At 43.9% G+C, this 27870-nt stretch overlaps 1 protein-coding gene across 1 annotated transcript in view; it reads right to left on the bottom strand.

The window, feature by feature from the left end:
• UBE2J1 (ubiquitin conjugating enzyme E2 J1) overlaps positions 1–15224 on the bottom strand; it is a 53618-nt gene extending 38394 nt beyond the window's left edge. The window contains exon 1 of the mRNA XM_024202733.2: positions 15080–15224. Within this exon, the coding sequence (XP_024058501.1) occupies positions 15080–15110 (31 nt within the window). The 5' untranslated portion in view covers positions 15111–15224. The remainder of the gene's footprint in view (positions 1–15079) is intronic.
• Positions 15225–27870: the final 12646 nt, after the last annotated feature.

The following is a 27870-nucleotide window of genomic DNA, read 5'->3' as shown; positions in this document are numbered from 1 at the left end:
CTATCTACCCAATGGGACTCAGTGCTCAGTCTAGACGATACCATCAGAGATGCTTAATTTTGCGGTTCTCAAACTGCGGATTTGTGTCTCCAGAGACAACATGCTTGTTAACAGCAAAAATGTTTTTAAATAAATAAATATTTAAATCAAATCCATACTGGTGAAAACTAACATGATTTGGTCATTTTTCTCTCACACAGCTTGGAAACGTTCTGAGTAGATGGAGAAACACTGGAGCAATCAGTCTACAGACTTAGGAAGACAGCACTGTAACAGTTTAATCTCAGTTCACACTTAGAAGGTTATTTTCACAAGCGTAAATGCTAGAAACAGTGAAGGATGGCCGGGTGGCTAAAGTACTGTCTGACTAGGGTTTTTGATTTCAAAAGGGCTAATTTTAAAAAATTAAGGAAATTAGTTAGGGAAGTGGATTGGACTGAAGAACTTGTGGATCTAAAGGCGGAGGAGGCCTGGAATTACTTCAAGTCAAAGTTGCAGAAACTACCAGAAGTCTGCCTCCCAAGAAAGGGGAAAAAATTCATAGGCAGGCAAGTATGCTCCACACCTCAGATTTTGGAAGGCAGGTCAGATTCTTAAACCTTGGGTTGAGTGCTGTAGCTATCTTTAGAAATCTCACATTGCTACCTTCTTTGCGTTTTGTCAAATCTTCAGTGAAAGTGTTCTTAAAATGAACAATGTGCTGGGTCATCATCCGAGACTGCTATAACATGAAATAGATGGCAGAATGTGGGTAAAACAGAGCAGGGGATGTACAAATCTCCCCCAAGGAGTTCAAGCACAAATTTAATTAACACTTTTTTTTTTTTTTTTTAAAGAGCATAATCAGCATAGAAGCATATCCTCTGGAATGGTGGCCAAAGCATGAAGGAGCATACGGATGTTTGGCATATCTGGCACATAAATACCTTGCTATCCCAGCTACAAAAGTGCCATGCAAATACCTGTTCTCACTTTCTGGTGGCATTGTAAATAAGAAGAAGGCAGCATTATCTCCCGTAAACGTAAACAAACTTGTTTGTTTTAGCGATTGGCTGAACAAGAAGTAGGACAGAGCCTACAAGTTCACTCAGAAGTTTTACATTGTTTTGTTTTTAATGCAGTTATGTAAAAAAAAAAAATCAAAAAAAAAATCTACATTTGTAAGGTGCACTTTCAAAACAAAAAGATTGTACTACAGCACTTGTATGAGGTGAATTGAAAAATACTATTTCTTTTGTTTATTATTTTTACAGTGCAAATATTTGTAATAAAAATAATATACACTTTTTCAATTACAACACATTTTTATATGTAAATGTAGAAAAACATCCAAAATATTTAATAAATTTCAATTGGTACTCTATTGTTTTAACAGTGCTATTAAAACCGTGATTAATCACGATTAATTTTTTTAATTGTGATTAATTTTTTTGAGTTAATCGCATGAGTTAACTGCATTTAATCGACAGCCCTAATTCAAACATTCTGAACTTGTTCATTCAATTTAGTCAAAATCCATGTTGCAGTGATGTTGGTTTGCTACCCACCCATGCACTCATGTTCATTTTTTCCCCTCACCCCACAGTGTCTAGATTTCTAAAGAGGTTACTGCATGCATATCCACCAGCGAGAGAACCACCTCCAATGTGGGATCTCAGTATTATCCTTCCAAACCTTATGGAATCTCCCTTTGAGCTTCTTTCTGAATGCACTTTACACAACCTTACTCTCAAAGCAGCCTTTTTAGCCTCCATTTCTGACCCTTCTGGCTGATGTAAACACCAGGCTCTTATGACTGATCCTTTTTACACAACTTTTCATAGAGATAGGGTGATGTTGAGAACTCATCCCAACTCTAGTCCTAAAGTTGTGTTGGACTTTCATTTGTATTAGTCTGTTAATTTAACCAGTTATCTTTCCAAAACTCTTCACGAGAGAAGAAATTCAATCGTTGGATATTTCAAGGTCTCTGTTATATTCACAGATTTATAGATTCTAGGACTGGAAGGGACCTCGAGAGGTCATCGAGTCCAGTCTTCTGCCCTCATGGCAGGACCAAATACTGTCTAGACCATCCCAGATAGACATTTATCTAACCTACACTTAAATATCTCCAGAGATGGAGATTCCACAACCTCCCTAGGCAGTTTATTCCAGTGTTTAACCATCCTGACAGTTAGGAACTTTTTCCTAATGTCCAACCTAAACCTCCCTTGCTGCAGTTTAAGCCCATTGCTTCTTGTTCTATCCTTAGAGGCTAAGGTGAACAAGTTTTCTCCCTCCTCCTTATGACACCCTTTTAGATACCTGAAAACTGCTATCATGTCCCCTCTCAGTCTTCTCTTTTCCAAACTAAACAAACCCAATTCTTTCAGCCTTCCTTCATAGGTCATGTTCTCAAGACCTTTAATCATTCTTGTTGCTCTTCTCTGGACCCTCTCCAATTTCTCCACATCTTTCTTGAAATGCGGTGCCCAGAACTGGACACAATACTCCAGTTGAGGCCTAACCAGTGCAGAGTAGAACGGAAGAATGACTTCTCGTGTCTTGCTCACAACACACCTGTTAATACATCCCAGAATCACGTTTGCTTTTTTTGCAACAGCATCACACTGTTGACTCATATTTAGCTTGTGGTCAACTATAACCCCTAGATCCCTTTCTGCCATACTTCTTCCTAGACAGTCTCTTCCCTGATTGTTCCTTCCTAAGTGGAGCACTTATCTCCTCATTCTTCTATTTTTTTTATCTGTAGTTTCTAAGGCTCAAGCCATCTCCTCCCAGAGAATATAAAAATTGATACACATTTACTTGCGTTTACATAGTTCAGAACTTTGTTAGTAGGTGACTCCCTTTTTTATTTCTTTTTAATAGTATCACTACACTGTTGTATTTGATGGCTTAAAAATGTTCTGTTTATAAATAATATGGTTACTTGGTAAATGATTTGTGTAAAATAGTCAAGATGTGGTTAATTTTACTTGGAGTACATTGTAAAAATGATCAAAAGTAACTTTTCAAGGACTTCGTTGTCCAGACACTTCAGTTCTCTGTCAGATTTGTCTATCCACTTTCAAATGTCACCATCATCCACTGACGCTCACTCTACTGATTAAACTCCAGGTTTTCTAGATAGAAGTGCATTTTAAAAACAGATTTGACTGCCTACCTTGGCTAGGCAAAATATGCTTAAACTGTGTTAGCATGGACAGGATTAAAACCATGTTTAAAATTGTTCTGCTAACTCAGTTTCATTTCTAGAGCAGATGCTCTGCTTTCCTTTATCCTTGTGATAAATTTTATATTGAAATCTGCTGCAGCTAATCTGACATGTCAGAGGTGCTATTTACCTGGCTTAAATATCAGTTCTCATTTTCATAGGAGAATTTTGTGATTCATTCTTCAGATCAAACTTCCCACCAGATTTGAAATGTACAAGTAACCTTGATTAGGCTTCAAATAAATGCTTTTAACTGAACTTATAAAGGTTTTCTTGCTTTTGCATAAAGGATATCTTTTATCTGAATATGTTTCTGTGGATTTAGTCACTCTTTCTACAGTACGTAATTAGGGCTTCTGATTTAGGTTTTGACTGATAAAATACCCTGATATAAAAATAATTAAATTGGTGTTAATCGAATAAACTCGAACTGGTTACTTTTATCTAAGGGCATGTATACACCAAGCAGTAATGAAGGCTATGGAGGTGTGATTTCTAAAGTGCACTAACATATTGTGCATTATTGGTCGGTGTAGGCCCTGCTGGTGTGCACTTGACTAAAGGTTACCTAGTTCGCTTTAACATAGCACTGTTTGAAACTACTACATTAGTGTGCTAAGGAAAATTATAAAGATATTACCTATTGTAGTATATATCACTATAATGAATAATGTAAGCCCTGAAAACCCCCTATTTTTGAATATCTGCATAAAACTGAAAAATGCTAAAAATGAAATTAATATACCCTGAAAAACAGAAGTGCTATAAATAATTCACTAATAGTCTCACACATTAGTTAGGATTTTCACTTACAACTTAGAACCTATGACTATCTACTATAATGGGGAAAATGACGAGCTGCTAACCTGTTAGTGTCACTATGGTTTGGACAAACCAGTCTGAAGTGACTACTATTTTTAATTCTTTTTAACTATTGTAAGGGTGTTGGCCCCCAATTTAAAACATTGAAAGCCTGCGGGAGGAGAGTTTGAGAAAAGATTTTCACTTTAAGCATTTTTTCTGGTGTTTTGTGTTTGCTTAAGTAATAATTATCTTTGCTTTAAAACTTCAGAATTTATCATTGTGTATGTTCATGTTATGAATGGCCCTATTGTAAGGCATGCTGTACACAGATGCAAACTGTAAACTTATTCCTGGCTTTCTAAAGTTTGTGCAGTTGTCAGCAGATTTTTTTTTTTGAACAGGAATAGATTTACCAGGAAATTACTTGTTTTCTTAGACACCAAATACTTAATACTTGAACGGAAAGACCTTCAAGGATATCCCAGGTTGATGCAGAATGTGGTGTTGGTGGTTCAGTCTATAGCATTCTTTTTTCTGAGCCTTTAGAGTCATAGACTTTAAGGTCAGAATAGACTATTATGATCATCTCTAGTCCGACCTCCTGCACAACGCAGGCCACAGAATCTCACCCACCCACTCCCACAGCAAACTCCTAACCTATGTCTGAGCCATTGAAGTCCTCATGGTTTAAAGACTTCAAGGTGCAGAGAATCCTCCAGCAAGTGACCTGTGCCCACGCTGCAGAGGAAGGCGAAAAACCCCCAGGGCCTCTGCCAATCTGCCCTGGAGGAAAATTCCTTCCCGACCCCAAATATGGTGATCAGCTAAACCCTGAGCATGTGGGCAAGACTCACCAGCCAGACACCAGGAAAGAATTCTCTGTAGTAACTCAGATCCCACCCTATCTAACATCCCATTACAGGCCATTGGGCATATTTACTGCTAATAGCCTAATTTTGGCAATTAATTGATCTTTGACTATCCCATCATACTATCCCCTCTATAAACTTATCAAGCTTAGTTTTGAAGCCAGATATGTCTTTTGCCCCTAATGCTACCCTTGGAAGGCTGTTCCAGAACTTCACTCCTCTGATGGTTAGAAACCTTCGTCTAATTTCAAGTCTAAACTTCCTGATGGCCAGTTTATATCCATTTGTTCTTGTGTCCACATTGATACTGAGCTTAAATAATTCTTCTCCCTCCCTGGTATTTATCCCTCTGATATATTTATGGAGAGCAATCATATCTCCCCTCAGCCTTCTTTTGGTTAGGCTAAACAAGCCGAGCTCTTTGAGTTTCCCTTCATAAGACAGATTTTCCATTCCTCGGATCATCCTAGTAGCCCTTCTCTGTATCTGTTCCCGTTTGAATTCATCCTTCTTAAACATGGGAGACCAGAACTGCACACAGTATTCCAGATAAGGTCTCACCTGTGCCTTGTATAATGGTACTAACACCTCCTTATTTCTACTGGAAATACCTCACCTGATGCATCCCAAGACCACATTAGCTTTCTTCACGGCCATATCAAATTGGCATCTCATAGTCATCCTGCGATCAACCAATACTCCAAGGTCCTTCTCCTCCTCTGTTACTTCCAACTGATGAATCCCCAGTTTATAACAAAAATTCTTATTAATCCCTAAATGCATGACCTTGCACTTTTCACTATTACATTTCATCCTATTACTACTACTCCAGTTTAAAAGGTCATCCAGATCTTCCTGTATGATATCCCAGTCTCTCTCTGTATTAGCAATACCTCCCAGCTTTGTGTCATCCGCAAACTTTATTAGCACACTCCCACTTTTTGTGCCAAGGTCAGTAATAAAAAGATTAAACAAGATTGGTCCCAAAACCGATCCCTGAGGAACTCCACTAGTAACCTCCCTCCAGCCTGACAGTTCACCTTTCAGTATGACCCGTTGTAGTCTTCCCTTTAACCAGTTCCTTATCCGCCTTTCAATTTTCATATTGATCCTCATCATTTCCAATTTAACTAATAATTCCCCATGTGGAACTGTATCAAATGCCTTACTGAAATCGAGGTAAATTAGATCCACTGTATTTCCTTTATCTAAAAAATGTGTTACCTTCTCAAAGGAGGAGATCAGGTTGGTTTGGCATGATCTACCTTTTGTAAAACCATGTTGTATTTTGTCCCAATTACCATTGACCTCAATGTTCTTAACTACTTTTTCCTTCAAATTTTTTTCCAAGACCTTGCATACTACAGATGTCAAACTAACAAGCCTGTAGTTACAAAGATCACTTTTTTTTCCTTTCTTAAAAATAGGAACTATGTTAGCAATTCTCCAGTCGTACGGTACAACCCCTGAGTTTACAGATTCATTAAAAATTCTTGCTAATGGGCTTGCAATTTCATGTGCCAGTTCCTCTAATATTCTTGGATGAAAACTATCTGGGCCCCTCGATTTAGTCCCATTAAGCTGTTTGAGTTTGGCTTCTGCCTTGGATGTGGTAATTTCTACCTCCATATCCTCATTCCCATTTGTCATCCTGCTATTATCCCTAAGCTCCTCATTAAAGACTGAGGCAAAGTATTTGTTTAGATATTGGACCATGCTTAGATTATCCTTAACCTCCACTCCATCCTCAGTGTTTAGTGGTCCCACTTCTTCTTTCTTTGTTTTCTTCTTCTTTATATGGCTATAGAATCTTTTACTATTGGTTTTAATTCCCATTGCAAGGTCACTTGCCAGTTCCATCTGTTTCCCTTTATTCCCCTTAAAACCTATAAACCAAACTACATTCAAAACTTCTTGCTTAAACAACCCTTTCATTAACTAGGAGACAATGCAGGCAGAAGAACAGCTGCAGAGTGGGGGCTATCCAGTTTATTGCACTGAGTGCAGCATGTATGATTACTTGCCCTGTGGGCGGGTGGCGTATCTGTGCAATCGGTGCAAGGAGCTCCTGGCCCTCAGAGACCACGTACGGACTTTGGAGGCCAGGGTAGCGGAACTGGAGGAGCTAAGAGAGGTATGTTGATGAGGCTTTCCAGGACACTGTAGAATTGTCCCACCTCTGGTCAGACAGCCCCTGCGCTGTTGAAGAGGATGAAAGGCCCAGGGAAGCAGAGCAGTCAACGGGAGCAGAGGGAAACCTTCCCATAGTTGGGACCCTCCTTCCAGATGGTGCCGGGGTTGCCTCTCGCACTGAGGTTACCTCTCCGGGGGAGGGAACTCCAGTTGCTAGGAAAAGGCAGGTGTTAGTAATGGGAGATTCGATCATTAGAAAGATAGATAGCTGGGTTTGTGATGACCGGGAGAATCGTATGGTGACTTGCCTGCCTGGTGCGAAGGTTGCAGATCTCTCGAGGCATCTAGACAGACTTATGTGTAGTGCTGGGGAGGAGCTGGTGGTCGTGGTACATGTAGGTACCAATGACATAGGGAAGGGTAGGAGAGATGTCCTGGAGGCCAAATTTAGGCTGCTAGGGAAGAGACTGAAATCCAGGACCTCTATGGTGGCATTCTCAGAAATGCTCCCAGTTCCACGCGCAGGGCCAGGTAGGCAGGCAGAGCTTCAGAGTCTCAATGCGTGGATGAGACGATGGTGTAGAGAGGAGGGTTTACATTCATTAGGAACTGGGAAAACTTTTGGGATGGGGGGAGCCTAAACAGGAGAGATGGGCTCCACCTAAACCAAAGTGGAACCAGGCTGCTGGCACTAAACATTAAAAAGGTTGTAGAGCAGTTTTTAAACTAGGAGATGGGGGAAAGCCGACTGCTGCAGAGGAGCATGTGGATCGGACAAAGACTTCTCTTAGGGGAGAGTCTAATGATAGAGAATCTCCAGGTCATAGTCAGGAGCAGAGGATGGAAGAGGATAATGTAAGGGCCAGATCAGATGATAAACATTCACATAAAAAAGAATCTGACACCTCAGAAAAGGGCAGACAAATAAACAGTGACAAGTTTTTAAAGTGCTTGTACACAAATGCTAGAAGTCTAAATAATAAGACGGGTGAACTAGAGTGCCTTGTGATAAAGGAGGATATGTTGATATAATAGGCATCACAGAAACCTAGTGGACTGAGAGCAATCAATGGGACACAATCATTCCGGGGTACAAAATATATCGGAAGGACAGAACAGGCCATGCGTGGGGAGAGTGGCACTATATGTGAAAAAAAATGTAGAATCAAATAAAGTAAAAATCTTAAGCAAATCCACATGTTCCATAGAATCTCTATGGATAGAAATTTCATGCTCTAATAAGAATATAACATTAGGGATCTATTATAGACCACCTGACCAGGACAGTGATAGTGATGATGAAATGCTAAGGGAAATTAGAGAGGCTATCAAAATTAAGAACTCAATAATAGTGGGGGATTTCAATTATCCCCATATTGACTGGGAACATCATTTCAGGACAAAATGCAGAGATAAAATTTCTCGATACTTTAAATGACTGCTTCATGGAGCAGCTGGTACGGGAACCCACAAGGGGAGAAGCAACTCTAGATTTAGTCCTGAGTGGAGCGCAGGAGCTGGTCAAAGAGGTAACTATAACAGGACCGCTTGGAAATAGTGACCATAATACAATAGCATTCAACATCCCTGTGGTGGGAAGAACATCTCAACAGCCCAACACTGTGGCGTTTAATTTCAAAAGGGGGAACTATGCAAAAATGAGGGGGTTAGTTAAACAGAAGTTAAAAAGTACAGTGACTAAAGTGAAATCCCTGCAAGCTGCATGGGCACTTTTTAAAGACACCATAATAGAGGCCCAACTTCAATGTATACCCCAAAATAAGAAACACAGTAAAAGAACTAAAAAAGAGCCACCGTGGCTTAACAACCATGTAAAAGAAGCCGTGAGAGATAAAAAGAATTTCTTTAAAAAGTGGAAGTCAAATAGAAAGGAGCATAAACACTGCCAAATTAAGTGCAAGAATGTAATAAGAAAAGCCAAAGAGGAGTTTGAAGAACAGCTAGCCAAAAACTCCAAAGGTAATAACAAAATGTTTTTTAAGTACATCAGAAGCAGGAAGCCTGCTAAACAACCAGTGGGGCCCTTTGATGATCGAGATACAAAAGGAGCACTTAAAGACGATAAAGTCATTGCGGAGAAACTAAATGGATTCTTTGCTTCAGTCTTCACAGCTGAGGATGTTAGGGAGATTCCCAAACCTGAGCCGGCTTTTGTAGGTGACAAATCTGAGGAACTGTCACAGATTGAAGTGTCACTAGAGGAGGTTTTGGAATTAATTGATAAACTTAACATTAACAAGTCACCGGGACCAGATGGCATTCACCCAAGAGTTCTGAAAGAACTCAAATGTGAAGTTGCGGAACTATTAACTAAAGTTTGTAACCTGCCCTTTAAATCGGCTTCTGTATCCAATCACTGGAAGTTAGCTAATGTAACGCCAATATTTAAAAAGGGCTCTAGAGGTGATCCCGGCAATTACAGACTGGTAAGTCTAACGTCGGTACCGGGCAAATTAGTCGAAACAATGGTTAAGAATAAAATTGTCCGACACATAGAAAAACAAACTGTTGAGCAATAGTCACCATGGTTTCTGTATAGGGAAATCGTGTCTTACTAATCTATTAGAGTTCTTTGAAGGGGTCAACAAACATGTGGACAAGGGGGATCCAGTGGACATAGTGTACTTAGATTTCCAGAAAGCCTTTGACAAGGTCCCTCACCAAAGGCTCTTACGTAAATTAACCTGTCATGGGATAAAAGGGAAGGTCCTTTCATGGATTGAGAACTGGTTAAAAGACCGGGAACAAAGGGTAGGAATTAATGGTAAATTCTCAGAATGGAGAGGGGTAACTAGTGGTGTTCCCCAAGGGTCAGTCCTCGGACCAATCCTATTCAACTTATTCATAAGTGATCTGAAGAAAGGGGTAAACAGTGAGGTGGCAAAGTTTGCAGATGATACTAAACTGCTCAAGATAGTTAAGACCAAAGCAGATTGTGACGAACTTCAAAAAGATCTCACAAAACTAAGTGACTGGGCAACAAAATGGCAAATGAAATTTAATGTGGATAAATGTAAAGTAATGCACATTGGAAAAAATAACCCCAACTATACATACAATATGATGGGGGCTAATTTAGCTACAAGTCAGGAAAAAGATCTTGGAGTCATCGTGGATAGTTCTCTGAAGATGTCCAAGCAGTGTGCAGAGGCGGTCAAAAAAGCAAACAGGATGTTAGGAATCATTAAAAAGGGGATAGAGAATAAGACTGAGAATAAACTATTGCCCTTATATAAATCGATGGTACGCCCACATCTCGAATACTGCGTACAGATGTGGTCTCATCTCAAAAAAGATATACTGGCACTAGAAAAGGATCAGAAAAGGGCAACTAAAATGATTAGGGGTTTGGAACGGGTCCCATATGAGGAGAGATTAAAGAGGCTAGGACTCTTCAGCTTGGAAAAGAGGAGACTAAGGGGGGGATATGATAGAGGTATATAAAATCATGAGTGATGTGGAGAAAGTGGATAAGGAAAAGTTATTTACTTATTCCCATAATACAAGAACTAGGGGTCACCAAATGAAATTAATAGGCAGCAGGTTTAAAACAAATACAAGGAAGTTCTTTTTCACTCAGGGCACAGTCAACTTGTGGAACTCCTTACCTGAGGAGGTTGTGAAGGCTAGGATTATAACACCGTTTAAAAGAGAACTGGATAAATTCATGGTGGTTAAGTCCATTAATGGCTATTAGCCAGGATGGGTAAGGAATGGTGTCCCTAGCCTCTGTTTGTCAGAGGATGGAGATGGATGGCAGGAGAGAGATCACTTGATCATTGCCTGTTAGGTCCACTCCCTCTGGGGCACCTGGCATTAGCCACTGTTGGTAGACAGGATACTGGGCTAGATGGACCTTTGATCTGACCCGGTACGGCCGTTCTTACGTCCAACTCTACACGGCTTTTGGCCTCTCTCACTTTATTCCTACATGTTCTGACCTCAGTAAGGTAGCTTTCCTTGCTGATCCCTCCTATCTTCCACTCCTTGTAGGCTTTCTGCTTTTTCTTAATCACCTCTCTGAGATGCTTGCTCATCCAGCTTGGTCTACAATTCCTCCCTATGAATTTTTTCACCTTTCTTGGGATGCAGACTTCTGATAGTTTCTGCAACTTTGACTTGAAGTAATTGAAAAATACTATCTCTCTTGGTTTTTTTTTACAGTGCAAATACTTGTAATTAAAAATAAATATGAAGTGAGCACTGTACACTTTGTATCCTGTGTTGTAACTGAAATCAATATATTTGAAAATGTAGAAAACATCCAAAAATATTTAAATAAATAGTATTCTATTATTAACAGTGCGATTAATTCTGCCTCCTGGTTGGGGTGAGATGGCACCATCCAATCTGGAGAGAAGAAAAGTACTCTCTCTCTCACAAAAAAAAGAAAAAAAAAAAGAGTGATAGAGAGGAAGGGAGGGAGAGGGAGACACACACAGAGAGACAGGGTGTAAAGTGGTGGTTCTCAACAGGCATTCAGAGGTCTTCCAGGGGGTACATAGGCGCCGACTTCCCCTCTTTCCCGTGGGTGCTCGACCTCCCCCTCTGCACCCGGCCCCACCCCCATTCTAACCCCTTCCCCAAAGTCCCCGCCCCAACTCCGCCCCCTCCCTGCCCCTATTTCAAGTCCTTCCCCAAATCCCCGCCCTAGCCCCGCCTCCTTCCCTGAGCATGCCACGTTCCTGCTCCTCCCCCCCCTCCGCCCCTGGAGTGTGCTAACGCCACCAAACAGCTGTTTGGCGGCGACCGGGCAGGCAACACTGGGAGGTAGGTGGAGGAGCAGGGACGCGGCGCACTCAGGGGGGAGGAGGTGAGGCGGGGGGGAGCTTGGCTGCCTGTGGGTGCAGAGCACCCACTAATGTTTCCCCCTGGGTGCTCCAGCCCCAGAGCGCCCACGGAGTCAGCGCCTATGAGGGGGTACATCAACTCATATAGATATTTGCCTAGCACTAGCGACATCAGTAGAAACTAAAATTTCATATAGACAATGACTTGTTTATACTGCTCTTAGTGTTGCCAACTTTCTAATTGCTCAAAACAGAACACCCCTGCTCAGCCTCTTCCCAGAGGCCCTGCCACGCCCCTTTTTCTGAGGCCCTGGCCCCACTCACTCCAGCCCCCCTCCCTCCGTTGCTCGCTCTCACTCACTTTCACTGGGCTGGGGCAGAGGTCCAGAAGAGGGAGAGGGCTCCAGCTGGGGATGCAGGCTCTGGGGTGGGGCCAGAAATGAGAGGTTCAGCATGTGGGAGGGGGCTCCGGGCTGGGGCAGGGGATAGTGAGGGGGTGAGGGCTATGACTGGGGGTGCGGGCCCCAGGGTGGGTCTGGGGATGAGGGGTTTGAGGTGCAGGAGGGGGCTCCAGGCTGGGGCCAAGGGGTTTGGAGTGCAGGAGTGGGCTCAGGGCTGGGGCAGGGGTGCAAGCTCCAACTGGGGGTGTGGGCTCCGGGGATGAGGGGTTTGGGGTGCAGGAGTGGGTTGCAGGCTGGGGCCGAGGGGTTTGGAGTGCAGGAGTGGGCTCAGGGCTGGGGGTTAGGGTGTCGGTGGGGGCTCCAACTGGGGGTTCAGGCTCTGGGGTGGCACCAGGGATGAGGGGTTTGGGGTGCAGGAGGGGGCTCAGGGCTGAGGTTTAGGGTGTGGGAGATGGTTTGGGGTGCAGGCTCCGGGTGGGAGTTTGGGTGCAGGAGGGGCTCAGGGCTGGGGCTTGGGGTGTGGGCTCTGGGAGGGAGTTTGGGTGTAGGAGGGTGTTCCGACCTGGGGCAGCAGATTGGGTGTGGGCTCCGGCCAAGCGGCACTTACCTCAGGTGGCTCCTGCTCAGTGGCGCAGTGGGGCTAAGGCAGGCTCCGCGCTGCTCCCAGAAGCGGCCAGCATGCCTGGCCCCTAGGCTGAAGTGCGGCCAGACAGCTCTGCGTGGTGTGCGCCGCCCCCATAGCTCCCATTGTCCGCGGTTCCCGGCCAATGGGAACTGATGCTCGGGGCGTGGCCAGCACATGAAGCCTCCCTAGTCCCTGCGCCTAGGGGCCACAGGGACATGTCGCCACTTCCGGAAGCTGCGCTGAGTAGGGCAGGCAGGAAGCCTGCCTTAGCCCCGCTGCACCGCCCACCAGACTTTTAAAGGCCTGATCAGCAGTGCTGATAGGGTGACCAGGACGGTCCCAATATTTAAGTGTTTGTCCCACGTCCCGACCGATCTTTGGTCGGGACGCACTTTGTCCCAATATTTGCTTCGCCGGCAGCACTCGGCTTTTTTTTTTTTTTTTTTTTTTTCTTTCTTTCTCTCTCTCTCCTGCTCAGCCGGCACGAGCCAGCCTCCCCCGCTGGATCCGGAAGGGGTTACTACTGGCCGCTCAGCCGGAAGTGACGCCATGGGAGATGGGGAGCCGCCAGTTCCCCCACCCCGCTCGTAGGACTTTGCCAAGAGCCTTGAGCGCCATGGGGGGGCTGCGGGGCAGGGCCGGCTGGGCTCCGCCGACTCCCGGGCACAGCGCAGGGCCATAGCAGAGCCCTGCGGTAACGTCACCGGCTCCCCAGGGCGTGAGGCCGCGGCAGAGCCCCGGGGCGGTGAATCGCGGGGAGCTCTGGGGGGGCGGACCCCGGAGAAGCCCTGTGGGAACCACGTGCTTCGCGTCAGGGACGGGTCCGGCCAGGCTGCCTGAGGGCCAGGTGCTGGGCTGAGTCGGTGAAGGCAGAACGGAGAGAGGCCTCGGGCCAAGCTACTAGGACAGGTGCGGCGGAGGCTGAAGGAAACTGGGTATCCAGCCAGTGCCTGTGCCCCGAAGAACCCCCAACTGTGCAGCCCGGGGGAGGGGTGGTTGCTACTCCTGGGCTGGGACGTTTGGCAGGGGAGGCAGCAGGCTCCGCTTGAGGGTGCTCAGAAGAGATGTTTGAGGTTTTTTTCTCTCCTGCTCCAACGGCAGCACTCGGCTTTTTTTTTTTTTTTTTTTGCGACCCCCCGTCCCAATATTTTCTTCCTCTCATCTGGTCACCCTAAGTGCTGACCAGAGCTGCCAGGGTCCCCTTTCAACTGGGCATTCCGGTAGAAAACCGGACACCTGGCAACCCAGACTACTCTATATATTATACACTGAAATCTACATACAATATTTATATTCCAATTGATTTTACAGTTATATGGTAAAAATGAGAAAGTGCATAATTTTTCAGGAATAGTGAGCTGTGACACTTCTGTATTTTATATGTCTGATTTTGTAAGCAAATAGTTTTTAGGAGAGGTGAAACTTTGGGGCACGCAAGATAAATCAGGCTCCTGCAAGGGGTCCAGTACTCTAGAAAGTTGAGACCCACTGGTGTAAAGAATGAGGGATCCTGATGAGGAAGAGTTGGGGGAAACAGAGCCCCTGGCATGGTGGGGAGAATGAGGACTCTGGTGTGAAGGGAACAGGGAGGAGAATGGGGGACCTTGCAGTGCGGGGAAGAGGGAAGGGAGCCCTGGCACAGTGGGGAGAATGGGGGGCCATCAATGGGGGAAATGGGGGGCAGAACCCCTGGCGAAGGGGATTGGGGGACGCAGGTGGGCAGAGGGAAAGTGGGGTGCCTGGTACGCGAGGGTGGCGGGCACACAGAGGCTGTGGCCTGGGGGGAAAGTGAACGCCCAGAGCCCCTGCCACTGGAGAGAAGGGCCACCTGGGAATGAGATTCAGCCATTTCCCCGCCCCCGGGAAGGGGCTCGCTGCTGCTGGTCCAAGTCAGCGTCTCCCCCGGGGCCGAGAGCGCCGCGGGCAGGGCGATGAACCGACCTCGTCGCCCTGGGGCTGAGGGAGCTCCGAGGCGCCAACACCTCCACAGATCCCGCTCCGGCCTATCAGCGCCTCCGGGCCGGGCTCCCGGCCCGCTCCTCCCGCTGCCCAACCCGGGGCCGCCGAGGCCTCGAGGGAGGCCGCCAGCCGCTGCCCCAGCGCACGGCGGCAGGGAGCCGGCTGCCGACTCCCGCCCAGGCAGATGGACCCGGAAGACGTTGCTGGGTCCCGCTGCCCCCTCCCCACTCCGGCCCCTCGCTAGCTCGGTCGCTCACCCGGGCTCTTCAGGTTGTAGCGAGACTCCATGGCGGGGACGTTGGGCCAGAGGCGGACGGCGGCTCCCTGCGACCGGCCCGGCGGCGGCCGCTCCCCGCTGTGCAGCGGCGGGGGCGGGGACTCGCGCGTCTGCTGCTGACTCGGCTCCGGCTGCGGCAGGAAACTGCCCTGACGTGGCAGCGGCCGCTCTGTGACTCCGGCAGGGAGGGGCCCTGGCCGCCCGACAGCGCCCCGATACCCCGCCCCCTCCCCCGTACCGCCCCCAGCCCCGGTGCTGCTCTCTACGCTGCCTCTCGTCCTCGATCCCCCTTCTGATAGCGCCCCCATCGCCAATACCCCTCCTGATACTGCCCCATCCCCGTTTTCTGCCCCTTATCCCTGTTACCCTCCTCCCTGATGCTCTCCCTAATACGCACCCGTTATCCTCAGTACCTGATCCCTGATACAGCCCCCCCATACCCAATCCCCCTCCCAATACCACTCTCATCCCCGATTCTGTCCCTCCAATGCAGCTTTCATCCCCCAATCCCCTTCCTGATAACACCCTGATCAGCTAGGGTGACCAGACAACAAGTGTGAAAAATCGGGACAGGGGGTGGGGGGTAATAGAAGCCTATATAAGAAAAAGACACCAAAATCGGGACTGTCCCTATAAAATCAGGACATCTGGTCACCCTACCTGATCCCCCTCCTGATGCTGCCCCCTCCCAGATAGCCCTATTGATACTACCCCATCTCAAATACCTCTACTAATACTGGCCCCATCCCTGATACCACACCCCCCCCAATAAAGTCCCCCGTGCCTGGCCCCCGTCTTGATACCTCCCACATCCCAGGTCCCCTTCCTCATACCATACCCGATCCTCTTCCTGATACCATCCCTATTCCTGATACCTCTGCTAATACTGCCCCCATCCCTGTTACCACCCCCAGCACAGTCCTCATCACTGATTCCCCTTCTCCCTCAAGAATACAACCTCTCATCCCCGATGCCTCTCCTGATATTGCCCCTACCCAGATACACTCCCTGCACCCCTACTGATACTGGCCACAATCTGCCAATACAGCCCCTCCATTGCTGACACAACCTCACCGCTAATGTTGCCCCCATTCCTGATATCACTCCTAATACCTCCCCCACCCTAATACAGCCCCACTGCCAACAACACCTCTATCCTGCTACAGCCCGCACTGCTGACATTGCCCCATACCTGATCCCTTCTGATCTCCAATACCAACCCCCATACCACCCCAATCACCCCACTATCAGTAGTGCCTCCATCCCCAGTATCCCTCCCAATACCACCTTATTGCCCATATTGCCCTCTCCCTGATACCCCCATCATACCTCTCTCACCCTGATACATCCCCTCTGCTGATACTTTCCCTATAGTTCTCCCAATACTTTCCCTGCCTTGTTACATCCCCATCACTTATACCCTTCTCAGTGCCACCTTGCATAACACCTTCATCCCACATACCCTTCCCAATACCTCCCCTGTGCTGATGCACCCTTACCTGGGATACTGACCTAATTACTTAGATTGAAAGCTCTTTGGGAGGGGGACTGTCTTTTGTTCTGTGTTTGTACAGCACCTAGGACAATGAGTCCTGGTCCATGACCAAAACACCTAGGCACTATGATAATGCAAATAAATAATAAGAAAATAGGCACCTACATTTATAAAAGTAGCCTGATTTTCAGCACTACTGAATTCTTATTGACTTCAGTGGGAGCTGTGGGCTAGCGTCATCTCTGAATCAGCCCCCTTTTACTGACGTGCCTAATTTTAGTCACCTAAGTTTGAAAATGTTGGTCTTGGTGCCAGGTTTATCATTTATGTTATTGTTCCCTATTTCTTGTCCCTACCTCCATATCTTTTCCTTCCCATCTCACCTTTCTCATATCCTATGTCCCTCTGTAAACCATCAGCAGTGAAAACCAGTCGCAAGCAGAAAGTTTGAACACTGCAATGGTTAAACACACCTGTACATTTTTGCCTACTTAATTACCTTTTAGTTTCAATTCCAAAAGTTACTCTTCACTTTCTACTCCTAAAATTGTTGCATAGTGTTGTTGGCATAGCATGGCAATTTAAGAGTTAGCTGCATTTCAGTAGTAGACAAGTGATCTTTATGTATACAGGGCAAAGTTCTGGGTGCAGTAGTTGGAGGAACAGGGCGTATATAACCTTGTCTCTCACCATGACTCACCCTTACAGCAGGAGGGCAGGATTCAAATACAGAACACAGAAGTGCATTAGGCTGAGAGATTAGCTACTATATCAGCTGGTGCACGAAAGGACCCATTGTTGTGTAGGTAATGTCCAAGAACACATGGCCCCATCTTGGGTGCATAATCATCATAGAAACATAGAAGTGTAGGACTGGAAGGGACCTCAATAGGTCATCTAGTCCAGTCTCCTGCATTCAAGGCAGGATTAAGTAATAACTAGACCATTCCTGACAGGTGTTCGTCTAACCTGTTCTTAAAAAACTCCAATGACGGAGATTCCACAACCTCCCTACACAATTTGTTCCAGAGCTTAACTACTCTGACAGGAAGCTTTTCCTAAATTCCAACCTAAACCTCCCTTGCTGCAATTTAATCCCATTGCTTCTTGTCCTCTCCTCAGAAGTTATGGAGAACAATTTTTCACCCTTCTCCTTGTAACAACGTGTATGTACTTGAAAACTGTTATCATGTCCCCTCTTAGTCTTCTTTCTCCCTACTAAACAAACCTATTTTTTTCAATCTTTCCTCATAGGTCATGTTTTCTAGAACTCTAATCATTTTTGTTGCTCGCCTCTGGACTTTCTACAATTTATCCACATCTCTTTTGAAATGTGGCACCCAGAACTGGACACATTACTCCAGTTGAAGCCTCATCAGTGCTAAATAGTGAAAGAATTATTTCTCATATCTTGCTTACAGCACTCCTGCTGATACATCCCAGAATGATGTTCACTTTTTTTTTTAAACAGTGTGACACTGTTCACTCATATTTAAATTTTGATCCGCTATAGCCCCCGATCCCTTTCCACAGGACTCCTTCCTAGTCATTTCCCATTTTGTATGTGTGAAATTAATTGTTCCTTCCTAAGGGAAGTACTTTGCATTTGTCCTAATTGAATTTAATCCTGTTGATTTCAGACCATTTCTCCAGTTTGTCTAGATCATTTTGAATTTTAAACCTATCCTCCAAAGCACTTGCAACCCCTCCAGCTTGATAATCTTCCACAAACTTTATAAGTATACTCTGTATGCCAGGGGTCGGCAACGTTTGGCACGCGGCTCACCAGGGTAAGCACCCTGGCAGGCCAGACCAGTTTATTTACCTGCTGACATGGCAGGTTCGGCGGATCGGGGCCGCGGTTCGCCATCCCGGGCCAATGGGGGCGGCAGGAAGCCGCAACCAGCACATCGCTCGCCCGCGCCGCTTCCCGCCACCCCCATTGGCCCGGGACGGCGAACCGCGGCCAGTGGGGGCCGCGATCGGCCGAACCTGCCACGTCAGCAGGTAAATAAACTGGCCCGGCCCGCCAGGGTGCTTACCCTGGTGAGCCGCGTGCTAAACGTTGCCGACCCCTTCTCTATGCCATTATCTAAATGATTTATCGAGATATTGAACAGAACCAGACCCAGGACTGATCCCTGTGGGACCCCACTAGATATGCCCTTCCAGCTTGACTGTGAACTCCTGATAACTTCTCTCTGGGAACGGTTTTTCAACCAGTTATGTACCTACCTTATGGTAGCTCCATCTACACTATATTTCCCTAGTTTGTTTATGAGAAGGTCATGTAAGACTGTATTAAAAGCCTTACTAAAGTCAAGATATAGCACATCTACCACTTCCCCACATCCACAACGCTAGTTGCCCTGTCAAAGAAAGCTATTAGTTTTGTTTGACATGATTTGTTCTTGACAAATCCATGTTGATTGTTACTTGTCACTTTATTATCTTCTAGGTGTTTGCAAATTGATTGCTTAATTATTTGCTCCATCTTTCAGGGTACTGAAGTTAAACTGACTGGTCTGTAATTCCCTGGGTTGTCCTTGTTCCTCCTTTTATAGATTGGCACTATATTTGCCATCTTTCAGTCCTCTGAAATATCTCCAATCTCTCTCATCAGCATTTTAGGGGTCTGACATCTTCAGATGGTATGTTGCAGGCACTAGGAATGGTGCATGTGAATTTGTCCCACTTGTTTTTAAAGGATCAGTAAGGAGTGGCACAGCACACAAACTTGCCCATCCTCCCTCATTTGGCTAGCCTGAGTCATCTTGCCACGTACTAGTCGAATGGCTCTGGGACTCACTACAGGGCCAGACCCTTTCACTCTCCACTATAATAAGGGCAGTATTTTGCCCAAAATCTGTAAAGAAATTTAGAATCCTCCTTGCTGAAGGGCGTTTTAAATAAAGGTGTCATCAGGTGAATACTTGTGTAGTTCAAATAGAGTAATATTTAGATGAGTTGACTGTTGTCTCTGTTTGGGTTATGGTAATTGTGCTTGACAGCGGTTACAGCATCACTTAATATAGCCCACAAAGGAAGCACCTGCACTTAATATGAACAATTAGTTTCTAGCTAGAAGAAGAAATACACAGTCATCATAACTACATCAGACTAAATATTTTGGAAACAATCCAAATACAGTCTTAATTTTTAAAAAGTAGGAATCCATTGTAGTTTTTTCCATTCAATTAAATTACATCTTTGCCAGTTTGGGAACATGGGTAACCATACTAGGTTTAACTGCACATCTTGATTACCTTTAGATACATGTAGGAAGCTAGGTTTTAACTCCACAACTCTCCATGCTACCTGCTGGCTTGTAATAGCCTCCCATTGAAGGACCGTGTGTACCATGGCTGAAAGCACCCCTTCACTAATTTCCATAGGCAATATTGCCAACCTCAAAAGTCAGGGCCCCCAATATCATGATTTTTTTTTAAATTACATTTTAGGGGGGGAGGGGATTATTTGCCTTCTGTTTCCAAGCCTTCATCATGCACCATTACAAGCTTCTCTGCAACCTGGAGGTCTAGAAACTTTGTTTTTTAAATGAAAGGTGAGATTCTCATATAATCACTTGACTGAGCTGGGGCTTTAAGTAAAAACATCAAATATCATGAGACTTGTCGTAAGGCCACAAATGTTGGCAACACTGCATTGGACTTGCACACGTTGTCAGGTGATCTAACTAGGCTATTTCCCATGCTGAAAAACTAAAAGTGCTCAGCTGTAGCACGCAGAACTAAAATGTACCTGTATTTACATTGCTACAGCAAACAAATATTTCCTTCTATATGCAGTCACCAGAGAAAGAAACAAGATTTGACAGCTCTTCATAAATAGTGACCTCCTTCAGGACACTTAGGATAACCACTATTGCTGACCCCAAATATTAAAAAAAATCATGAATCAGGCCTCAGAAAAAGAGATTAATCACATTTTTACTTTTTACACAATCAGCTCACAAACACATGGTTTCTGATACTGGTAAAGGAAAAGGGCATGGTTAATGCATATTTTGTATATAGGTTTGATACATTTTTCTGTGCTCTTGTGGATATTAGTGAATTAAACTAACTGATGTGAAATTGAATCACTGTTCATTTTCTCCTGCAGGTCAAGTAATTATGTGAGAATGGCTAATAAAAACATCCCTTCCATTTCCCGGCCTCTCAGCTCCCAGCAGCTGGGGACAAGGGCTGATCCAGCTCAACACAGGGCCCAGGTTTTCATACAGCAGGGATTTGGTCTGTTCAAGAGGAATTGCAATATAACATCTTGTTAACTAAAGCCTATATAAATAACTGCATTTTTATATACACCTCTACCCCGATATAACACAAATTCTGATATAAAGCGGTTTCACCTATAACGCGGTAAGATTTTTTGGCTCCAGAGGACAGCGTTATATCGAGGTAGAGGTGTACTTTGGTCTTTTAAATGTACATGCAAATAATTTCTTCAGAGGGAGTTTTATGAGATCTCAAAAGTTTGTGGAAAAGTATAATGGTTTCTTTTAAAAAGTAGTATCCCCCACTGACACCAAGGACCACAACATTTAAAACACATTGCTTTATTGATTTACAATTTCTAGCCTTTCAACTCAGGCGTTTGGCTGAAAGAATTTAAATAACCAAAATACACTTTTTTAAAACTAATATATTAATTTATATAGTTTTTATAACATGTACCCATTATAAAACTGAACAGCTATCTCTTATTTGGAATACATATTGATAGATTATTATATTGTGCTCATTACATACTGGGTCAGATCAATGGTCCATGTAGCCCAGCATCCTATCTTCCAACCATGGCCAATGCCAGATGCTTCAAAGGGAATGAACAGAACAGGGCAGTTTCAATTAATTCATCCTCTGTCATCCAGTCCCCGCATCTGGAAATCAGAGGCTTAGGGACACCCAGAGCATGGGGTTGCATCCTTGACCATCTTGGCTAATAGCCATTGATGAACCTACCCTCCATGAAGTTATCCAATTCTTTTTTGAACCCAGTTAATAGTTTTGGCCTTCACAACATCCCCTAGCAACAGGATCCACAGGTTGACTGTGTGTTGTGTAAAGAATTACTTCCTTATGTTTGTTTTAATCCTGCTGTTTATTAATTTCATTGGATGACTCCTGGTTCTTGTGTTATGTGAAGGGGTAAATAACACTTCCTTATTCACTTTCTTCATGCCAGTCATGATTTTATAGACCTATATCTTATCCCCCTTAGTCCTCTTTTCCCAGTCTTTTTAATCTTTCCTCATATGGAAGCTGTTTCATTCCCTTCATAATTTTTGTTGCCCTTCTCTGTACCTTTTCCATTTCTAATATATCTTTTTTGAGATGGGGTGACCAGAACTGCATGCAGTATTCAAGGTGTGATCATACAATGGATTTATATAGTGGCATTATGATATTTTCTGTTTTATTATTTATCCCTTTCCTAATGGTTCCTAACATACTGTTAGCTTTTTTAACTGCCACTGCACACTGAGCGCATATTTTCAGAGAACTGTCCATGGTGACTCCAAGATCTTTTTCTTGAGTGGTAACAGCTAATTTAGATCCCATTATTTGGTATGTGTAGATGGGATTATGTTTTCCAATGTGCATTACTTTACATTTATCAACAGGGCTGGCTCCAGGCACCAGCTAAGGAAGCAGGTGCTTGGGGCGGCCAATACAAAGGGACGTTACTCCGTCCGCTATTGGGGCGGCACGTCCGGGTCTTCGGCAGGAATTCGGCGGCGGGTCCCTCAGGCCCTCTCTTCCTCTTTGAGCTGCTGCCGAAGTGCCGCCGAAGAGGAAGAGAGGGAGTGAAGATGCTGTAGTCACCTTCCCTTATGTGAAGACTTCTCAGTTTTCCTTAGCTTTAAACTTATACTCATAGGCTTTCCTTAGTGAGGGGAACATATGGCATTACGATACTACAGTATAGAATCATAGGACTGGAAGGGATCTTGAGAAGTCATCTAGTTGAGTCCCCTGAACTCATGGCAGGACTAAGTATTATCTAGACCATCCCTGACAGGTGTTTGTCTAATCTGCTTTTAAAAATCTCCAATGATGGAGATTCCACAACCTCCCTAGGCAATTTATTCTAGTGCTTAAACACCCTGACAGGACATTTTTCCTAATGTCCAACCTAAACCTCCCTTGCTGCAATTTAAGCCCATTGCTTCTTGTCCTATCCTCAGAGGTTAAGAACAACAATTTTTCTTCCTCCTCCTTGTAACAACCTTTTATGTATTTGAAAACTGTTTTCATGTCTCCTCTGAGTCTTCGCTTTTCCAGACTAAACAAACCCAATTTTTTCATGTTTTCTAGATCTTTAATCATTTTTGTTGCTCTTCTCTGGACTTTCTCCAATTTGTCCACATCTTTCCTGAAATGGCACCCAGAACTGGACACAATACTTCAGTTGAGGCCTAACCAGCGCGGAGTAGCGAGAAAGAAGTACTTCTCGTGTCTTGCTTACAGCACTGCTGCTAATACATCCCAGAATGATGTTCACCTTTTTTGCAACAGCGTTACACTGTTGACTCATATTTAGCTTGTGGTGCATTATGACCTCCAGATCCCTTTCTGCAGTACTCCATCCTAGGCAGTCATTTCCCATTTTGTATATGTGCATCTGATTGTTCCTTCCTAAGTGGAATACTTTGCATTTGTCCTTACTGAATTTCATCCTATCTACTTCAGACCATCTCTCCAGTTTGTCCAGATCATTTTGATTTATAATCCTATCTTCCAAAGCACTTGCAACCCCTCCCAGCTTGGTTTCGTCTGTAAACTTTATAAGTGTACTCTCTATGCCATTATCTAAATCATTGATGAAGACAGTGAACAGAACTGGATCCAGAACTGATCCCTGAGGGACTGCACTCATTATGCCTTTCCAGTATGACTGTGAACCACTGATAACTACTCTCTGGGAACAGTTTTCTAACTTTCACCCAGGAAGATTAGCCAGAACTACAGCTGTAGGCTTGCCATCATTCAGTCCTTCAGTTTAGCAATATCATCTCCAGAATAGTCACTTATGTTAGACCGTGAACCTCTTACACACAAATCGTCCTATTGACTCAAATGGGACTACCCATGTGAATATTGCTCAGTGTGCGCAGTCTGGCCCTTAATTCTCAAAGTTGAACAAGATATTTTCAAACACACTTACTGTGACAGGAAACAAGCTATTTACTATCTCTTTATAGCGCTAGCTAACAATTGAGAAGTTGTTTAAAGTCTCCTAACAAATTTAATACAATTGTAATGATTACTATTAAAAGATCTTGAAAAGAAAAGGATCCAAGAAATGTCTCTCAGAAGCAAACAATTGATACTGTACATGGTGACCTATATAGGATTATTTAACTTTACTAATTCCTCAATTTATTGAAATAGTGGATTTACTTTGAAAGTGCTTAAAAATGGATTTGAGGTTTATAAGGCAAGTCATTTCTGAGCTACTACACAACTAAAAAATTGTGCAGACTCCCTCCACCCCCCAAGTTTCTATAATGCCTTATGCAGTGTTGTAACCATGTTGGTCCCAAGCTATTAGAGAGACAAGGTGGGCGAGGTAATATCTTTTAGTGGACCAATTTCTGTTTGTAAAAGAGGCAAGCTTTTAAGCTTAGACACAGCTGTTCTACAGTCTGGCAACACAAATACATTTCTCAGATCTACAGAAGAGCTCCGTGTAAGCTTGAGTCTCTCATCAACAGAAGTTGGTTAAATAAAAGATATTATCTCACCCACCTTGTCCCATAATACCTTGTCAGATTAGGCTCAAACTTTTCACGAAGTATTTTCACCTCACCAGAGTGAAGCTTCAGGCCCCATGATATAAGTCACAATTTTAATATTTTCTGGAAACTATTTTGTGCCATCACACAAAAAAAAAATCAACTCTTAAGGAGCCAATTCTGACTGAAGCTATTCTGGGAGATTTTTTTCTACATGACGTAATGTCATTAATTGTACTGTATCTATTAAAATCTCCCGGATTGCTTTCAATAGTCACCGGGAGATCGATGCCGATTTCAGACGACTCCCGGCCAATCCAGGAGGGTTGGCAACCCTGCTCTTGAGTGACTATGTTTTCAATTACATATCACTAAAGCACCTTCTTGCTGAACACACATCTTCAATAATGCACTTTGCACCTGTAATCATGGCATTATAGAAAGGTATTCTATATTGTAATCTTAAAAAATCTTCCCGGTCCCAGAAAGACAGGACAGATTTTAACTTCTTAAAAGAAATCACAGTGCTATCAGTTGCATTTATGTACTCTGGGCTTCTGCTTACTGCATTAGTTATATAGGTCTACTCCACAAAATCAAGTTGATGGAAATTTGTATGTTAATACTGACCAACTCCTGCAGCTAGAAGTAAAAAAATGTATAAAGGACATTCAAGCTATTTATTTTAAAAGGGCACTGTCTGTTCAAATACAGCCCTAAATTTAGGTTGTGCAAAAACTTGTTTTTACAAAATGTAAAATGATCATGAAATTTAAAGAAACAGAATGGAAACCCCATGTTCTTTTAAAAAAAAAAAAATCTCCCTTATGCTTCACTGCTCAAACAGTTCAGACTCCTGGTAGTACATGAGTACCTAACAGGGTTTTTTTTAGTAACTGACTAATCAAAAGTGAAAGATGAATCATCATCCAAGCTGAGGAATGCAAAAAGTGAACAACAAAAGTAGTTTTATTTTAACATTCTTTCAGTTCTTTCAGCTTTAATAATCCAACATATTATTTGTAACATAGGTAAGATTATTTGATTTTTACCCTGATTTTATCCAATTGGAAGTTTTGTATGATAGCTGCAAGAGTCATCCTGGTGACAAAAGTTGACAGTGTCTCCACGTGCACATACAAATATGATACTGTGATTGCATGTTTAGTGGAAAAATGTGGATGCTTACATAAGGAAACCAGATATCTTAATTAACCTCTTCAGTCCTGGTTCCCACAGCAGCAACTCTATGGCAGGAAAAAAAACAGTAGCATTCTTTGAAGTGTCATGGGCAGCACTGGAGATGTTCCTTGCCCCACATAATCAGATACAACTGAGAGAAGTGAAGTGGTGAAGACTGATACTCCTGACACATCATTGCAACAAAAGAGGGAGACAAATATGCATACACTGTGGCCCAAATCCACCCTTTGGAAGTGCTATGGAGGGGAGAATACAGGGGAGCACTCACTGACATAGATTCTAGGGCTGGAAGGGACCTCGAGAGGTCATTGAGTCCAGTCCCCTGTCCTCATGGCAGGACCAAATACTGTCTAGACCATCCCAGATAGACATTTATCTAACCTACTTTTAAATATCTCCAGAGATGGAAATTCCACAACCTCCCTAGGCAGTTTATTCCAGTGTTTAACCACCCTGACAGTTAGGAACTTTTTCCTAATGTCCAACCTAAACCTCCCTTGCTGCAGTTTAAGCCCATTGCTTCTTGTTCTATCCTTAGAGGCTAAGATGAACAAGTTTTCTCCCTCCTCCTTATGACACCCTTTTAGATACCTGAAAACTGCTATCATGTCCCCTCTCAGTCTTCTCTTTTCCAAACTAAACAAACCCAGTTCTTTCAGCCTTCCTTCATAGGTCATGTTCTCTAGACCTTTAATCATTCTTGTTGCTCTTCTCTGTATCCTCTCCAATTTCTCCACATCTTTCTTGAAATGCGGTGCCCAGAACTGGACACGATATTCCAGTTGAGGCCTAACCAGCGCAAAGTAGAGCAGAAGAATGACTTCTCGTGTCTTGCTCACAACACACCTGTTAATGCATCCCAGAATCACGTTTGCTTTTTTTGCAACAGCATCACACTATTGATTCATATTTAGCTTGTGGTCCACTATAACCCCTAGATCCCTTTCTGCCATATTCCTTCCTAGACAGTCTCTTCCCATTCTGTATGTGTGAAACTGATTGTTCCTTCCTAAGTGGAGCACTTTGCATTTGTCTTTATTAAACTTCATCCTGTTTACCTCAGACCATTTCTCCCATTTGTCCAGATCATTTTTAATTATGACCCTATCCTCCAAAGCAGTTGCAATCCCTCCCAGTTTGGTATCATCTGCAAACTTAATAAGCGTACTTTCTATCCCAATATCTAAGTCATTGATGAAGATATTGAACAGAGCCGGTCCCAAAACAGGCCCCTGCGGAACCCCACTTGTTATTCCTTTCCAGCAGGATTGGGAACCATTAATAACTACTCTCTGAGTACGGTTATCCAGCAAGTTATGCACTCACCTTATAGTAGCCCCATCTAAGTTGTATTTGCCTAGTTTATTGATAAGAATATCATGCGAGACCGTATCAAATGCCTTACTAAAGTCTAGGTATACCACATCCACTGCTTCTCCTTTATCCACAAGACTCGTTATCCTATCAAAGAAAGCAATCAGATTAGTTTGACATGATTTGTTCTTTACAAATCCATGCTGGCTATTCCCTGTCACCTTACCACCTTCCAAGTGTTTGCATATGATTTCCTTAATTACTTGCTCCATTATCTTCCCTGGCACAGAAGTTAAACTAACAGGTCTGTAGTTTCCAGTGTTGTTTTTATTTCCCTTTTTATAGATGGGCACTATATTTGCCCTTTTCCAGTCTTCTGGAATCTCTCCTGTATCCCATGATTTTCCAAAGATAATAGCTAGAGGCTCAGATACCTCCTCTATTAGCTCCTTGACATGACTATTAACTCCCAAAGAAGGTACTACTGGTTAGGCTGGGGGCAGCTGTCTCCAACACCGCCACAAAAAACCCCACCTAGTGTCAGAGGGGCAACAATGGGAGGAGCTCACTCTCCCTGGTATTTTTGGAGCACTCTCCCCTCTTGAACCTGTGCCAATAATGTAGTCCCAGGTAAAGAGTTTACCCACTTCTCATTTGGGGATTATGAAGTTTAGTATAGGAGCTTCCCATTTCTTTTTTTTTTTTAACCAATATACCACAGTGTACCACTGCAGCCCCTATTCCTCACACTGATGTCTCTCCCCTCCACAACTTTTGGGTACTAGAAGTGCTCTCCATCTCTCCCAAGCACTCAGAACCATACATTTGGCATATTTTGTACAGTATTTATCAGATACACTAGAAAGGATCCATTTGTTGATTAAATTCATATTTTAAAATTCTCCATTTCTGTCCAATAAACTCAGACCTAAGGAACCATTGAAGGCTAAAGGATAAACAGAAAAATCATGTACATTAGGCAGCAATGAAGGGT

Source organism: Terrapene carolina, unplaced genomic scaffold, assembly GCF_002925995.2.
Source record: "Terrapene carolina triunguis isolate 2854851 unplaced genomic scaffold, T_m_triunguis-2.0 Scaffold42, whole genome shotgun sequence".
NCBI lineage: Eukaryota > Metazoa > Chordata > Testudines > Emydidae > Terrapene > Terrapene triunguis.
Note: the sequence above shows the minus strand (reverse complement) of the source record. Positions and strands in the feature narration are given on the sequence as shown.